This window comes from Pagrus pagrus (genome assembly GCF_965226575.1).
Source record: "Pagrus pagrus genome assembly, chromosome: 6".
Lineage (NCBI taxonomy): Eukaryota > Metazoa > Chordata > Actinopteri > Spariformes > Sparidae > Pagrus > Pagrus pagrus.
Genome location: NC_140190.1, coordinates 28,374,514 through 28,391,597, shown reverse-complemented (window position 1 = coordinate 28,391,597; position 17,084 = coordinate 28,374,514). Strand labels below are relative to the sequence as shown.

Sequence of the window (17,084 nt, the reverse complement as noted above, 5' to 3'; positions counted from 1 at the left end):
GGGTTTTTAACTGAAAAGTGTTTGACACACATAATACAATAACTCCATTTTGTGCCTGATTTATTCGCGTTAATGTATAAAAGTGTATTTTAATCACAACATGTCACAAAACAAAAGTTGTTCACTATTAGAAGACTGACGTTGATCTGTGGAAATCCTGGCAGTCTCATCCAACGGACAGCTCGCCGTGATCGTATAGTGGTTAGTACTCTGCGTTGTGGCCGCAGCAACCCCGGTTCGAATCCGGGTCACGGCAGTTTTTTCAAGAGACATGCGGATGCCCCCCCGAGAGCCCCGCTAAGTCTTGACAAAACAAAAACAGAGACATATAAGCAAACTCGTCCAATTGGTGTGATCATTTTACCTTCTACTATTGCAAAACCAGGTCCATATTGTAAAATGACATTGCTAGTAAGAGCGCAGCCTGTCTCCATTTTCTGCTGCTTCTACTCCACCACAGTTGAGGGAAACGTTGTACTTTTATTCCACCTTATTTGTAACCGTTGTCACTTTGCAGATTAAGATTAATAATACAAAAATTATCAACAGAGCATTTCAATATCATATTAGGTTGATGAGACAAGACTTTATTAATCCCTGCAGGGATAACAAAGTTTATATAATTAGCTCCAACTTTACCACCCGCAACACTGGTGTAAGCATTAAAGCATCAATCATTTTAGCAGTGATAAAATGTAACGAAGTACATTTATTCAAGTGCTGTACTTAAGTACAAATTAGAGAGACTACTAGTAGTACTAGTAGAATTTTAATTTTCTGCTTCCTAAACCTGTAGGCAACCCCTTTTCCACTGGTCCAAAATGCCACTTAAATCAACTAAGATCAGGCTTTTGTGTGCAATGGGAATGCATACACATTGCATTTACACCCGGGTCAATTGACTCTGCAGTAGACATGGGTTTCTATCACCTTGGCTCGGTTTTGATTGAAACGTAAGACCCGGGTGAACATGCTAAATTCCCACAAAAGTGATGACGCATTATCAACATCCAGTGGTGGTGCATAAATAAATTTGGGATGCGGTCTATTAATGACTTTTTATTACTGGACACAGTCTTAGAGGCAGAACCCCTTTCATTCCCATGAAAGCTGCTCAGTGGTGTTTTGAAGCCAAATAAGCTCGACTTCATGGCTATGAAAATACCTGGATCACCGGCCGAGCCGGCTAACTTCCGGTTTAGGGCCCAGCTAACTTGAAGGGGGATAAAATAATTTAACCGTGCGGTTTTTCTAGACTTTCCAAATGTATTGGACTGAAATTATGACAGTGAAACGAGTCATTTTTTAAATAATTTATGCACCGTTTTACAGACGCTACTTTCAGAATGGGTCCGTTGTTTTTTTCTCTTCTGTTACAACTGTTTCCGGTGCAGTCGTGATGTCAAACATGACGTCAGTGACGTACAACATTTCACAGACAGGCTGCCTTCCCTGCGGGAAGTGGGAATGGGGTAAATAGGTGATTTTTGCGGGTGTACCCACGCTTAAAATGCCCGTGTAGACCTGCTAATTTTGGTGGAAAAGCCGTATTGGTTGGTTGGTTGGTTTGTTGGTTTGTCAGCAGGATTACACAAAAACTATACAATGGATTTCTACGAAACTCAGGTGGAGGAAAGGTCCTGACCCAGAATAGACCCTGTTAACTTTTGGTGTGGGTCGGGATAAAGGGACAATACAGAGATTTTTTAAATATTTTCTTTGAAATTGTCCGAGAGGTGTTTTTTTTTGACATTTTTGTTCATTTCTCAAGGAATAATGCATGGATTTATTGAAAAAGAAAATCAGGTATATTGAAGTGGCTGGTTTCTATGAGCGAGTGCATCTTACTGAAGATAAAGGGGACTGCTTGGCCCTGGCAGAGGTATGCACTATACTAAAAAATACATATGCTTAAAAAAACAAATAAAAAACAAGATTCTGATACTCAACAAAAATCAGTAGATCCATAGTATACAGTATAAACTAATATACATGTAAATATAAGTATAATTACTTTTTACTTGTACTCTTGCTACTTAAGTACATATATTGCCTGAAAATGACTTTTTAAGTACATTTAATATCAGATAATCAGGTACAATTCCTATGGTTGGCATTCTCTTTTACCAATGTAATATTTTAACATGATACCCTTTACTTTTACTCAAGTATGACTTTTGGGTACTTTGACAACAGTGAATTTTAATACAATAATATAATACACATAGGCTATTCTGAAATGAGCCATTCTGCACAATAGTACTTTTACTGTATTTTAAGTAGGAGTAGCCAGTAGCCTATCTTGATTTTGTATTTTTGAATGTAGAACATCATTTAATTAAAAAAAATAGTACTAAAATGTATTTATAGAGCACTTTCTCAAAGGCAAAAGGACCTTTTCATGAACAGTAATAGAAGGTTGATACATAAATAAAATCCACAGTTTAATATTCAATGAGATCATAACTTTCTAGACAGGACTCAGTTTTATCCTCCCAAAATATTACACATGGAGTGGCTGAAGTTCTAAACTAAAGTACCCACAATGACCAGCTGGGGGCAGCCATGCTCAGGAGTTCAGTATAAGCTTGCACAGTGCATTGATCCAAAGTGTGTAATGGTCTTTCAATGACTTAGAACTGATTCTAGAATTATTGATTAAGCATTGAGGCACTGAGAGAAGAGACAATTTCCCTTGAAAAAACATGTAACTCAAACATGACTTAAACACATGGGATAAAATGGCACAGAGACAACACAAGAAAAACTGTTATTATCACTCAAATAACTAAAGTGTTTTATGCTGCTTCGGTTCAAATGAGTTAACATCACAACTTACTGTTACGGCAAACTTGAGCAAGTCAAGTCAAAATAACACATACTAGAATGAGAAATGTTTTCTTTCTATTGGCTGTTGACACGCATTTGCATAGAAAAGAACAAACTTTCAGGTCTACGTACTGAGAGACAATACACACTACATGATGTTTTTAAGAACCCTTTATTTGTACACATTACCCACAGTCCAACGAGTGAGAATGTTTGTGATAACAGCTTCATTCATCCAAACTGTGTCCAATTCTGACAACGTATTCACATGTCTCTCCATAACCACACATATACTCTGTGTCTCTGTTGTTGCCTCTCTGCTTTAGTCGTGATGAGCAGTAAACTACCACAGCTACTCGGGTGAGTGTGAATTCAAGTGAATATCACTCTGAAATCATTTATCCGAGTCATATTTAACTTTTACTGTGCAGAAAGAAGGATGTGCAGAGGGAAGGTTTCTCTGCATTGTTTTCACAACTAGCTGGGACACTATTTCAGGATGCAACTAATGCATTCCCTGAGAATAGACTTTAGAGTGAAGTAAGAGGCATCTTGCATCCAGCAGTTACATTTTTGTTTATTTGTTTGTTTGTTTTTGAACATGTTATTTGCATGTTCAAAGCTTGTAGATTTGTCAATGGAAAAGAAGGAGGACAACGAGATAGTTAGCTGGACTTGGAAGAAAACCCATCTTAGAAAAAAGTTTAAACATATCTGGAAAGCTGGATTTAAAGCAGAAAGCTGGATTTATTTAGTTAGTGTAGTGTTTGCAGTCATTAGCATGTCTATAGCAGTGGCTTGAGTTAAACCCATCCTCCCAGTATCTATCCCTTTGGAAATGTCTCTAACCTCCACTGTCTTTTTGTCAGACCCCCTCACCACCACATTCTCTCTTTGCCTTTATGATGATCGCCACATGAGACCTGTTAAGAAATGCTAATGTAAATTCCTTGTGAGTGAGAGAAACTCCATACTTGCTGACACTGCAGCCCCTTGACTGTTCCCCATAGATTCATTATGTGCCATTAGGCAAATTTATGAAGGCCAATTTCTGCCAAAGTGATCAGGGAAAAGCCAAACCCTCATTATTTTTGAAATAACACTAAGTCATTACTTTGAGAAAGTTTCTCTTCATTTTCAGATTCTAACTTCTTATTTTCAGACACTAAGTCATTATTTTAAGATGAGTGAGTCATTGTTTTGAGTTTGTCATTGTTTTGAGATACCAGCTCATTATTTTGAGATATTAAGTCATAATTTGGGGGAAATATCTCCTTATTTTGAGATACCAAGTCATTATTTTAAGTTCTCATTATCTTGAGAAAGTTTCATTAATTTGAGAAAAGTAAGTCATTATTTTGAGATACAAACTTCTTATTTTGAGATACTAGGTCGTTATTTTAAGTAAGTCATTATTTTGAGTTTCTCATTATTTTGAGATACCAACACCTTATTTTGAGATATTGACCTTCAACATTTACATTTTATGAACATTTCTCATTATGACTACAGGATTATCTTTTTTTCTTTTTTCATCAAAAGTGGACGAAATGAGCTTTCTGTCTGCACAGCAGACAGCGTCAAAGAAGGTTTTAGGGGTGTGCAGCATAGACATATATACGTATATATGTCTATGGTGTGCAGTAGCTGAGAGCAGAAGGGTGTATACTGAATACATAACAGACTTCGTACAGTTTGCTAGAACACACTCTGCTTCCGTCCATTTGTTTTGATTCTCCACCCTCCTCAAGTCGAGGCTGACCACGTGACCGGCGCGCCGTCCAATCCCGTGCCAGAAGCGCACGGCTCGTAATTTTGAACAGACGGAGTGCAGCCAGGCAGAGCCGAGTCTCATCGATGCTGCCATTCACGGGCTGGTAGCAAAACATCCGTGAATACTCACCCGACATAAGGATATTTGCACTTCTTACATCTGATGAAGTCTAAACTTTAGCGCTGTCTTTTTTGGGATGAATATGAGTTCTCATGTTATCACCCCTGGACCCTACCGAGCCACAAAACTGGTAAGTTAACGTCGGCTGATCGCGTCTTTAGCTAGCTAGAGCTTGCTAACAGCTAGCTTAATTGGTTAATGCGAAAAGTTATGGTCAACGGCACCGCTGTAGTTTACTGTCAGCCGTGTTTAAACAAACTTTACACTTTATCGTGAAGATGTCGAAAATAATTCAGGACAGTAAAACAACTGTTGGTTTGTTAAACTCCTTTTATTATTGAAATAACGTTAACTTAGCTAAATTTATATCCAGTAAAGTTACGTGGCTTTTCCTTTTAGATGGCCCTACAATGTTTTTGAAACTGCAACTAACGATTATTTTTATTATCTTGAATTTACTAAGCAGCGTTATTCTCTCCATCCATATCTTAGTCTTTTGGTCTTAAAATGTTTGTCCAGCCAAATTGTCCAAAACCAAACAATATTGGCTAAATTTGGCTAACAAACGTTACTGTCACAGAGGACAAAAAAAAATCATAACTGACAGGGTAACCTTTAAGTCATTTTTCCTTACTAAAATTAAAGCTCCTTAATGAATGCCAGTAGTCATCAAAATTGTTGGTAACACTTAATACATTTCCATCAGTCAACAAACCGATTTCATGCAATTGTATCAGCTCAAGCTAAGTTTAATTCCTCAAACTAGACTAATTTCTAAGCAGTTAAAGTCAGACAACTAAATACTGAACAGTGAGTCAGAATGTGAACTGAGGCAGGCACTGATCAGACATTCAGTACATGGGTCAGATGTGTCTTGCTCCTAGGGCTGCAACTAACATAATTTCCATTGTCGATCAATCTTTTAATCTTATATCCTAAGATGATGGAAAAGTTTCACAGGTCAGGTATTCAACCTCATGTACTTCCGGGTTGCGTAGAAGTGGAAAAAGTCTTTAAATGGTCAAAATTCCACTTGTAGTAGGAGGACAAACTTTACAACGATCTTTGACCTGTGGCTCCTGGATGACCCTGAGAAAGGCCACAAACCAAGACTGTTAGTCTCACAATAATGTGTTCTTTATCCTACAAGTGTTGCTGGAGTTTTGGCCCTTTTGGACCAGTACTCAACGAATTGATTGATCATTCAAGCACTGCTTAGTTCTCTCTATTTTGCTTGTCTTCACTGTTTGTTAACTTACAATATATCTATCATGTCGTGATGAGAGACTATATATCATCTTAGATTTTGGATATCGTCATATGTCGTAAGTGTTGTCTTTTACTGGTTTTAAAAGGCTGCATTACTGTAAAGTGATGTAATTTTCTGAACTTTTCAGACTGTTTTACTTGTTCTAATACTTGGCTTTACCCACTTAGTCATTAACAATCTGAATCTGCAAAGAAATGTAGTGGAGTGAAAAAGGACATTTGTCTTTTAAAATATAAAATACAGTGGAATTGAAGTATAAAGTAGCAGAAAATGGAAATACTCAAGTTAAGTACAAGTACCTCAAAATTGTACTTGTATAAATTATATGTAGTTTAATTCCATCACAGATTATTTTTAACTTTTCACTAAGATTTTCATTTTTACTGCAAATGCAGACCTTTATCAGTTCAAAATATCAGCTTGATTACTAATAATATGTGTCAGCCCTAAATAAAACCATGTCAGTTGATACCTAATTATCGTAAACCCTTTTGCTAAAGTGCACCAAATTAAATTGGACAGTGTCATACATTATGTACTACTAAACTATCTGTCCTGTTTCAGTGGAATGAGGTGACTCGCTTGTTTCGGGCTGGTATGCCCCTCAGGAAACACCGACAGAACTTCCGGCACTACGCCTCCTGTTTCACAGCCTCTGCCGCTGTAGATTGGCTTCACCAGCTGCTCCGCAGCAACAGCAATTTTGGCCCCGATGTCACCAGACAGCAGACGGTTCAGCTCCTGAAGAAGTTTCTGAAGAACCATGTGATCGAAGACGTGAAGGGTCGCTGGGGCAGGGAGGATCTGGAGGACAACACCACACTGTACAGGTGAGCGTTTAGAAAAAAAATGTTCTTTTTAGTTAAATAAACATTTTAAAGCATGCAAAACATTCATAAAGATTGATGTTGATTATGCTCTCATCCACAAAATTAAAGTCCATTTCATCTCCTTTCCTCCAGATTCCCCTCCACTTCTCCTCTTAAGCCCATTCCTTGTCCAGCTCCAGCCTCGGCCCCTGGTTCCATTAAGAAAAGGCCTTCATTCAGGGACAAAGAAGGTATCTTCAAGTTTAGGAGTTTCAAGAAGGAGAAGGAGACACAGGTGAGTTAGATTGGACATAGAGTATTGTATCTATATTGTGTGTCTGTAAAACGAATCTTAAAAGTGAGATGTATCTTGAATCTTGAATCTTGAATCTATACTGACGTAAATACTTCCCCAATCAGTCGAATGGACGTGTGTAAAAAAACAAACAAAAAAACTGTGTGGTGGTTCATGCTCTCTTTATGACTTCCAGGAAAATGTAGATCCTGCCCTCCAAGCAGGGGGAGAGAATCGGCCAATAGGAGAGCAACAGGGGCAACGACGAGTGATGACTGTGGAGGATGAACAGGAGATCTGGAGAGATATCACCCTGACCCAGTATAAACACACACATTGAACTGAAAAACCTTTTTGTGTCAGACATTTACAGCATGTCCTATTATATTATGATTAGATTGAAATGCAGGTTTTTCACAGAGCACGTTTCCTTTTTTTAAATAACGCATAGAATCAGTACAAAGAAGAAATCTGATGCATGAAGTCCAGAAAGCAGATACCACGAGAATCTTTGTGAGTCACTAAATCTTGTGTGTTGTGTTTCAGCCTGCAGAGGATTCTGGGTTGTGCATCTCTTGATGAAGTTTTGGACCAACGATATGTAAACCCCCAGAACATCATCCATAATATGACCAAAGTCAACAAGCACGGAGTGGTCACACTGGACGACAAGACAAGTGGGTTTATACATCAACAATAAACTAGCATTGAATATGAGCACAAAAATCATAAACTACAAGTGGTATTCAGGTTTGTCCTATTCGCCTCCCCTAACCGGCAGATTCCACCAGACCTGTGTGCAGCACATTACGGCCGCAAAAACTGCCAGAGCTGACTGCAGCACTCGTAGGCAATGATTGTGTCTCCAGCAGCTGCGCCACAGCATGTTTTTTAGCAGTGTCCCAGAAGCAGCTCTCTGCTCTGGTATGAGAATACGCGCAGTCTCTTTGTGACAGCAGCTGTGTCAAGCTGCACAGAGCAGATCGAGCCAGACAGGAAGTTAGACAGCAGAACGGCATAGAGCATCCAGCCAGTTTTCAAAATAAAACACCCTGCGCAGACTCTGGATCTACAGCACAACCAAGTTGGGAATATTAATAATAATAATAACTCCCAAAACAGCAAAACAATCTAATTACATAGTCTACTCACCCATGGTAAAAGCACAAAAATTAAGGAAAAATGACGAAATAAACACAACTTAAGCAAATCAACATCATGAGACATGAACCAGGAGCAGCCTTAAATCGCGGCTGGATTAGCATGGTTCTTATCCAGGCTCTCTTCCCTCTCCTCCCTGAAGCGGTCCTGCTGGTCAGGTTGAAAGGTCCGAAGATGCCGTGAGCAGTGAATGTCTCAAATTCTGCTACTCTTAATCCAAAGCCTGTGCTTCCAATGCTGATGAATGTAATGGACGGGTCCGCCATCCACTAAAATACGAGCATCGACTATATGACTTACAACCCACAAGGAGTGAGATGTACCGTAACTGGCAGCCAGTTTAACATGTTAATTATCTCTCCAGATGACCTTCCACACTGGGTTTTGTCTGCCATGAAGAGCCTGGCCAACTGTGAGTACCAACGAGCTTCTTAGACATTTCTGTCCTGTGTGAATACTGCTAAGAATTGAGCACTTCATTTTCACCTTCCAAAGCTTGACAAAAATTACAGAATTACTTTATGTACTGCATATTCACAGTAATCTCATCGGGTTTTAATATAATTTGATTCTGTGCAACATTTAGTAAAGTAAACACTTGAACAGTATTATTTGTTTATTTAGGATTCTATGTAAAATTAGAGGATTGAAACTCATACATACGTCTGTGTGGGGATTATGAATGTAGTTTGATGTGTGTAAGCTGTTTAACATCCTTCACTCTCATGAACGCTGCAGTAACCTGCTATTTGTTTTAGGGCCAAAGTACGACAACGCACAGCCGTCCTATCCCGGCTTTGAGAGAGATGTCTTCAAATCAGTGTCTGATTACTTCTACAGCCTTCTGCAGCCACTACTCACATACGAACTGTATGAACTATTTATCAACGTCCTGGGTAGGTATTGTGGGCTGATTCCATTAGGCTAAAACCTGGAGTTGTTGTTTGGAGGCTTGTTGTAGTGTTACAGGAAAAAGATGCTCAAACTCACAGGATTGTCTGCAGGAACTTGTTGCTCATGATAACCTGCTGTCCCCACAGTGGGGTTCCAAGCTTTGACCTCTAACGGTGCCTTTTGACTGCTAACAGAGGTTTTTTTTGTTGTGTCTTGTTTGTGGAGTCCTAACAGCAGTATGAGCAGCTGTACTCTCTGTGTGTATGCCTGTTACGTGTTGTTTCTGACCAGCTGATGGTTCTGTATGAACAGCATATGTTTAAAGTAACTAAACCCTCTCCCTCCCCTTCACTGTCTGCTTGCACTGACCCTCTGCCTGCACAACTTTGCTCTCTCTGTCTCTGCATCCGCTCTCAGTGTTTTGTGGGTACGTTGCAGCGCCCACGATACACCAACGTGGGAAACGCAAGAAGTCTGACCTCCCTTCAGCTCCCCCTCCAGCCAAGGCATCTTTCCGCTCCACAGAGTGTCTCCTTCTGTCGCTAATCAGACAGGGGACATGTGATGAGACGGAGTCGCCGATGAGAGAGGTGCTTGGCGGGAAGCTTCAGTCGCGGCTGGCAGCGCTGAAAGGAGGCATGACCAGTGAAGGCGATGGTCAGTTAGGAGGCAGCTGCATGAGCCTGAGTACAGCTGGTACAATGAGGCCTCAAACCAGGAGTTGCTCACTGGAAACTATGTTAGATGACTCTGCCCCTCTCACCCGGCAACAGCTGTTCCTGTCCAATGACAGCCTGGCATCCTATAGCAGCAGGAGCCAAGATGACGGCCCTGCCATCACAACCCTCCACAGTCGTACAGACTTTACATCTGCATTCAAAGCAAACCCCATTACGTATGAAAATGCTCAAGGAGGTACATCCAGAAATAGGCTGTCTGTAGCTTCTGTAGCAGGACTGAGGTCACGCTCCTTCCGGCCACGCAGCGTAGGCAGCTGTCTGGACATTGTCATAGAAACCAGGGAGGAGGATGTCAAGGAGACCAAGTGGCGGGGCCGAGCAACCAGCTGTCTTAACGTGAACACTCCTGCAGAGCCGCATCACTCCTCAGCTTTACTTCCTCCCTCATTGCCTTCCCATTATCCCCCCTCTTCCTCCTATCATCCTTTTCTCTCCTCTTCATACGCTATGGCCAAAGTACAAGGGTCTCAGGCTACTACAGCATTCAGTGGGCCCAGACCTGCCTCCAGTACCTCTAATCTTTGGACGCTTCCTCCACCTGCTGTTGTACGACGCTGCCTCAGCTCTCTGGATGTGTCGAAGCAGTCTCGACCTGCTTCACTGTTCAAACCGCCTGTCTGTGTGCCCACCAGCAGCTCCAAGCCCCCACATCCCAAACCTGAGCACAGTAAGACCCCTCCCCTCTAGCTGTCTGTGTGTCTGCTTGTCTATCGATGTCTAATCAGACTAACTCCATCTAACATCTAACCATTACTGCTATGCAAGATGTTTTATTAGAAATATAATTGCTGTTAGTGAAAGAGTGAACCCGAGATGATTTACTCTTTGGTCTTCATTATTTAACATTTCCAAGGTTCCAGTGACTGAGAACAAAGGAATCAGTGAAAGTAATGGTTTAAGGATCATAGAGCTTGTGTGCAACTTGTTAAATTTTTAGATTGGACCGTTTAAGGTGTGCAGCTTATAATAAGTTGCTTGCTTTTGTTACATTCTGTCATTTTTCCTTTCTGGTTCTTTTGATTTTTCTTTATTATGTGCTCTGCCACATCTTCCTTGATTTAAGCGAAATAATTTTCAAGTTGGACCTGCTAAAGAAAAAGGTCTCCATATTTTTCTCCAAAAGATTTGGATTTGGATTCCAAAAGATTTACCCACAAGTAGAGATTCTATCATGCAAATACTAAAGCATAGTCAAGTAAAAGTGGTTGAATAAGAGGAAAACTAATTTGTTTGCACCATGCACCCGTTATAAAGCTTGACACGGAATATCAATGGTGAAAAAAAAATGTTTTTAGAAACAATGGCTGTAGCGACACCCATAAAAAGAACCTGAGTTTCAAAACCGTTCGGTGATTTTTTTAAAGGAATAGATACTCTATCTTTTAAACAAGCCATGCAGCTGGAAAAAAATAAGCCTCTGACCACAAGATGTTAGTATTGTTCTGTATTAAAGGCAATGAACCAGATAGCCTTGATCCATTACTACATACTCTGTGCATGTCTATAGCCTGGAACCTGTAGGCGATTTGCTAATTTTTTACAGAGACCAATTCGTTCTCTACCTGCAAACGTCCAGAACATCATATTTTCTAACATATTACATTGTATTTCCTGTACCCTCAGGCCAGATTTGAGCGGGTATGTTCTCTGCTGCCTAGCATTACATTGCTGCTTTTAATAACCACCATGGTCGCAGATATGAGACGTACTGTTTTTTAAACTGCAAGAGACAACAGTCAGTACGAATGTCCATTTTTGGTTAAAAGCTCTGTTTTTCTCGACTATTCTAGCCGACTGTTGTCTCTGTTTCCATTGTAGGTTAGGATTGGGTGGCATCTGGGTCCGGATTTAGACAGCGGTTCACGTATAAGTGATCTCGGGAGGGATGGAGAGGGTTAGCAGGTTAACAAGGGAGACACATTCTGGTCATTTTGCTAACAAGGGGGATGTCGCCCCCATTCCTCCCTTTACAGACTGTATGAATGGATCTGTTCCAGGCGATATCCATGTATGCACAGATACTTTCTTGGATCAGGGCTATGAAATGGAATGCTTTTTAAGAGCATACTATAACATATAAAACAGTTTACCTTACTCATGTCGCTCTATAGCTGTAGTTGATTAATCTTCCATCCATCCATCCATCCATCCATCCATTCATTCATTTGTCTAATCTAGTGAATGTGATGTAGCAGTGATGGATGAATGTGGCCACAGAGTGATTCTACCGCTGTTTGTTTCTGTACTGTTTGCACTAAAGAACCCATCTGTTTCCATCATTACTGTGTGACCATATGTGTATATAGGCCTCCTGCAGCCTCAGTGTGAGCGTGTCACCATCGAGGCCCTGCAGCTTTGCACCCTCCTCCTCCCCCCCGCCTCCCGCAGAAAGTTGCAGCTCCTCATGAGGATGATGTCACGCATCAGCCAGAACGTGGACATGCCCCGCCTCCACCCCGCCATCGGCACCCGAACACTGGTGAGGAACAAAACTGATGTGATATGGAACTAACAAACAACCTACATATTTGTTTTAGTTTGTTCCCCTGTAACACTAATTTCCTTCCAGGGGATCAATGACATTTCATCCTCATCTTTCATTTCCTCTTTGCATTTCTTCTTTTGTTTGTCTTAGTGTTTATTTACCTGTGTCCCTCTCTCGCTCTGTTTTTTGTGGTTCTCCTTCAGATGGTTCACACGTTTTCAGGCTGTGTCCTGGGCAGCGCTGTGGAGTGTGATCTGGACGAGCTGTTGGCTACCAGACTGGTGTCATTTCTAATGGACCATCACCAAAGCATCCTGTCAGTCCCGGAGTACCTGCTCAATGCTATCACTGACCATATACAGTACCTGCGCACAGTACAGGTACACCCGTAAACTGTTACAGTACATACACTACTCAAACTTAGTTAGGGATATTGGGATATGGGTGCATATATACAGTACATGTGCATAAAAATGCAATAAAAGTCAAATGAAGGGGGTCCAAAATTATCCACAAAACACAAAATAAAAATTCAGGTATGTCCCAGAATAAACAATCAAGTGAAACACTAAAATATCCCAATATCCCTAACTATTATTAAGTAGTTTACATCAGCATCCAGGGTGTATATGGACAATTAGAACCAATTAAACCATATACACAGATAACTCATGCAGTAGTGGAATATTTGTAGAAAGGCACCTCAGTTAGATTGTTTGGTGTACAAAAAAGTAGATACGTAGATAAGTAGATATAGTTTTGAGTTTGTTTATCTGCTGTAAGTGATTTTATGTTTGTTTTGTAAACCGAAATGTTGTGAAATGTTGTATAAAGTGTGTACATATGTAGCTGAAAGTATTGCAGACCATGTAATTTGTCATCAGTTGCCTGTGCCGAAATGTGAGTGATGTAAAGGCTTGAATAGCTTCATGAAAACAAAAGCTGTGACTAAAGTGGGACTTCAGCTTCAACTGCTTTGAATAAACAGGAAATCAGTGCAGACAAAGATGTTCTTCACTCTCCTGACCCCAGGTTCCCCTCGACGGTGTTTCTAATGTTGATGGCAGCGATCCGGTTTGTGTTCCAATGCCCATCTACGCGTTCTGCCATCAGATTAGTGGCGCAGAGTTTGAACAGCAAAAGCTGGAAGCTTCCCAGAAGGCGATGGAGGAGCTGCTGGAGATGCTGCTGACAGACCAAAACATAAGTGAGAAGGACAGACGCAAGAAACTGAAGCAGGTAACGAAGTAGTCTTATAATGTTCAGTCAGAAATGAGTATTTCACATTATGTTCAGTGTAAAAGATATGAAAGATATCGATGTTATCTGTTTTTTGTTAAAATAATGCGGCAGCTCTCGCTGCACTTATTCCAGGTCCTGTTTTAACCAGTGTTGCACATGTTTACTGCCTCTGGAAGTGACCCTTTTTAAATGAACTTTTTTGTTGGCCATTTACGAAAGGCGGGATGAAAATATGGTCTCTACAGAGAGGGCTGGAGATGTGATTTTGTTTAAATAGAGCAATAATGGCACAAATGTTCAGACCGTCTCTCCATAGTTTTGGACTCACAAATGAAAAGTGACAGAAATAATTGAGTCAAGACTAAAAAGGGTTCGTGTAGAGAAGTTAAAACCCCGCTCACTTTATTACCTCCACTCAGCTGGCCAATCGCAGCTTGAAGTTGGTGTGAATTTCAGATTGTTGGATTTGGAAAGTTACAGAAATGGTCAGCACAGCCCCGTAGAAACTGGCAGTTTATCTTGTGACGTCATGCTGTGATGAAAAGGGAACATCACTTTTGGGTGTTATAGGTGGGCTGGAGGGGCAGTGAAACTCTGCTGTTCAGCTTGGTGTGAAGTTACTCGTCCTGCTATACAGTACTTAAAACGCAGTTGTGGTTCTGTTCATACCAAATTGGGTATCTGTATAAATGTGTTCACACAGGCAGTCATTGAAGACGAAATGTATTTTATGTGGACATAGTGTTGCAAAAAAATAGAGATTTTTCAATATATATCGATTCTGAATATTTGAAACAGTTTCAATACTCATTTACGAAGTATCAATACACTGATATACCCTTTTCACAGCAGACATTTTCACTCAAAGCAGGAAAATCACAGGTGTTATAACATTAATGATGGCTGCATTCCATTTAGACAGGGTAGTTCCACAGATCTGGTATTGTGCTTGCTCGCTCTGTTTTGTTTTGTCTCACAAAATTATTTGCAAGTGATCAGCTTGGATATTTTGGGACCAGACATCACCAACCTCTGCTTGTCTGTGTTGTTTTGCATGGTGCTGTGGTAGTAGCAGCATGTATTCTGCTCAGCAGCACCAAGCCACACGGATGCTCTGGATTTGACGTCACTGCTGATCAGATTTGAATTGCATTTCACTCAACCTCCAAATGTGGTTTGGATCTGATATGTAAAAATCACATGCCATAAATTGGCCACTCTGTGAACCCTCATGGAGGTGGGTGTGAAAAGTCAGTCACTCAGTCATAAGTTTCTTGTGTTTGCTTTAGTTTCAGAAGCAGTACCCAGACATCTACAGTCGTCGGTGCCCCTCCTCAGACAGAGAAAGCAACAAACCAAAGATTAAACCTCCCCTCCTCAACATCAAGAAGACCAAAACTTTCAGCATCAGGAACTAAACTAACCTTACAGGTGTCACCATTGTAGAAGTCACAGTCTTCACCTTGTTTTTGCTGCACTATTACTGCACTGATACTAAGAGATTTGGAAAATTCACTCCTCTTTGCAGCCGTCAACTTTTTCTTTTACAGTTTGTTACATTTGATTTACAGTTATTCCTGTTGTCTCATTCATGTGCCAACATGAGAGTCAATTCAGGCGTGAAGACTTCTACAATGGTTAATGTGTGTGTATACGTTCGTGATTTGTGTTGACAGCAGAGCAGTTCACATTAGTTAATGTGTTCAAGTATAAAGTGTTTATATGAAGCAGGGTGTCTTGTAAAATGTTGTGTGTTTAGTAACATCTGTGTTCATTTGGATCAGTCAACTTTACCTGTTCTATTTTCCTCTGACCTGTCATCTCTATTGCTACTACTGACGTCTGTGTGTGTCTGTGCATGTGTCTGTGCGCCTAGTGTGTGTGTGTGAACAAGCTTCATGTTGGGAGATAAAATAAGGCTCAATTCTGAGATCACTGATCCATATGGGAATGATTAGATCATAGATTTCTTAATTTATATGAATGATGACGTTGGGAGAAGTGCTAGATATTGTCTTGAAGTGTTTTTGTCATGTTAACTGTTTTTTATAGACTTTACTAAACATTTTTTGTCATAGAATCTCAAGTTTTATTTAAAGTGATATGTAGACATTTCATTCTTGTCCTTGCTTTTATTTGTGTGGTACGTTTTTACTTTTAAAAGCATTTTACAGTCATGTTTTAGGTTTTCACATAAACTTTACTTTTCAGCAGCTCAGCTTTTCTAGATACGACTCGATTATCTTCAACTCATCCCTGCTTAGTTTTCTGGAATTGGAAATGTGCACTAGATGGAGGTATTGTGAATGGCCAGTAAGCTTATTCCAATCATCAGAATTGTTAATTTATACATATTTAATGCATATTAGACTTCCTAAAGAAGGTTTCACCAGACACCGGTCATGTTTTGGGTAAACAGTTGCTACTGCTATTGATCAAAGTCCTCATGAATCGTTAACAACTACAGCGCTAATCATTTGAAAGCAATGAAGCAGCGATTGGCTGTAACGATGAGGTGCAATACAAAGCCCAACTTATGTCAAATGTCTGAGGAAACGTAACAAGCTTGACTCAAAAGATCAAGTTGTCCTTTTTTTTTTTTTTTTTTTAATATATGAAGAATTAGTTCTACCTTAATGTGTTTGTCTATACCTCAGATCAGATGATGTGTGTGTGTATGTGTGCTTGTGTCTAACCATAAATGCACACATTAACAGTGTTTTTGGCAAAGACTTACAGAGGAGTGTGTATTGTACTCAGTTCAACTCCTCCTCTATATTGTTTACTATGCAAAGCCCTGGGAAATAAACCTTTTCAGCTGTTCTATTTATATTCCTCAGTCATGTGTCTGTGTGTGAAATGATCTGCAATGTGCCCTAAATACTGTACATATATATTAAGTATACCAGGCCTTTCAGACTGGCACTTATATAACTTGTATATATATTATAGAAACTATACTGTCACCTTTCATATTAAGCTGATACCCTTAACAGTAGCACCTTCGATTGTGATATACTGAAAGTAACTAGTCCACTCTTAATACTCAGCCTCAGGTGCAGGAAGTATGGTCGCGTATCAAAAGGTTGGCAAGGTTTTTTTGTATCTATTTATCAGCTCAATTGTGGAGGTATGGGGCCAGTTTAAGACTAGTTTAATCAAATTATCCAGGTTGCTTGTTTCAAGAGAAATAATAATGCTTAACACCCAAAATGACAATGTTGCTGTTTAAATGGGTGTTATGTTTACTTAATTAAAAAAAAATGAACTGACATTATCAACAGAGTGTGAAGAAACAACAGTGTTGACATGTCAAAGACGTCTTTGTAGTGTGTCGCAGAGTTATCTCCTGAGGTTAGCATGCTAGTCTGATGGTATATCCCTGTAGTTTTAGCTGTGAGATGTATGCGAGTGGCAAGTTCACTACTAAGTCTAATAAGCAAACAAAATAAACTCACAAAATGT

At 40.0% G+C, this 17,084-nt stretch overlaps 1 protein-coding gene across 4 annotated transcripts; it reads left to right on the top strand.

Annotated features, from left to right (window-relative positions):
* Positions 1-110: 110 nt before the first annotated feature.
* Positions 111-16,449, top strand: depdc1a (DEP domain containing 1a). 4 transcript variants are annotated; one of them, XM_084355280.1, is made up of 12 exons: positions 111-201; positions 6,558-6,823; positions 6,956-7,097; positions 7,294-7,418; positions 7,644-7,774; positions 8,623-8,670; positions 9,017-9,154; positions 9,570-10,559; positions 12,199-12,371; positions 12,581-12,757; positions 13,410-13,616; positions 14,909-16,449. In XM_084355280.1, exons 2-12 carry the CDS (start codon positions 6,591-6,593, stop codon positions 15,035-15,037), a joined length of 2,493 nt encoding a protein of 830 aa, XP_084211406.1. In that variant the 5' UTR covers positions 111-201; positions 6,558-6,590; the 3' UTR covers positions 15,038-16,449. The 4 variants fall into 4 exon arrangements, with proteins under 4 accessions (XP_084211406.1, XP_084211405.1, XP_084211404.1 ...); XM_084355279.1 differs by lacking the exon at positions 111-201 and adding an exon at positions 4,660-4,853 and having other exon boundaries at positions 13,491-13,616; XM_084355278.1 differs by lacking the exon at positions 111-201 and adding an exon at positions 4,660-4,853.
* The last annotated feature ends 635 nt before the right edge of the window (positions 16,450-17,084 follow it).

Coding starts and splice junctions, on each gene's coding strand:
- depdc1a (XM_084355278.1), top strand. CDS start 4,800: ATGAATATGAGTTCTCATGTTATCACCCCTGGACCCTACCGAGCCACA. Junction 6,824..6,955: donor GACAACACCACACTGTACAG/GTGAGCGTTTAG, acceptor CCTTTCCTCCAG/ATTCCCCTCCACTTCTCCTC. Junction 9,155..9,569: donor ACTATTTATCAACGTCCTGG/GTAGGTATTGTG, acceptor ATCCGCTCTCAG/TGTTTTGTGGGTACGTTGCA.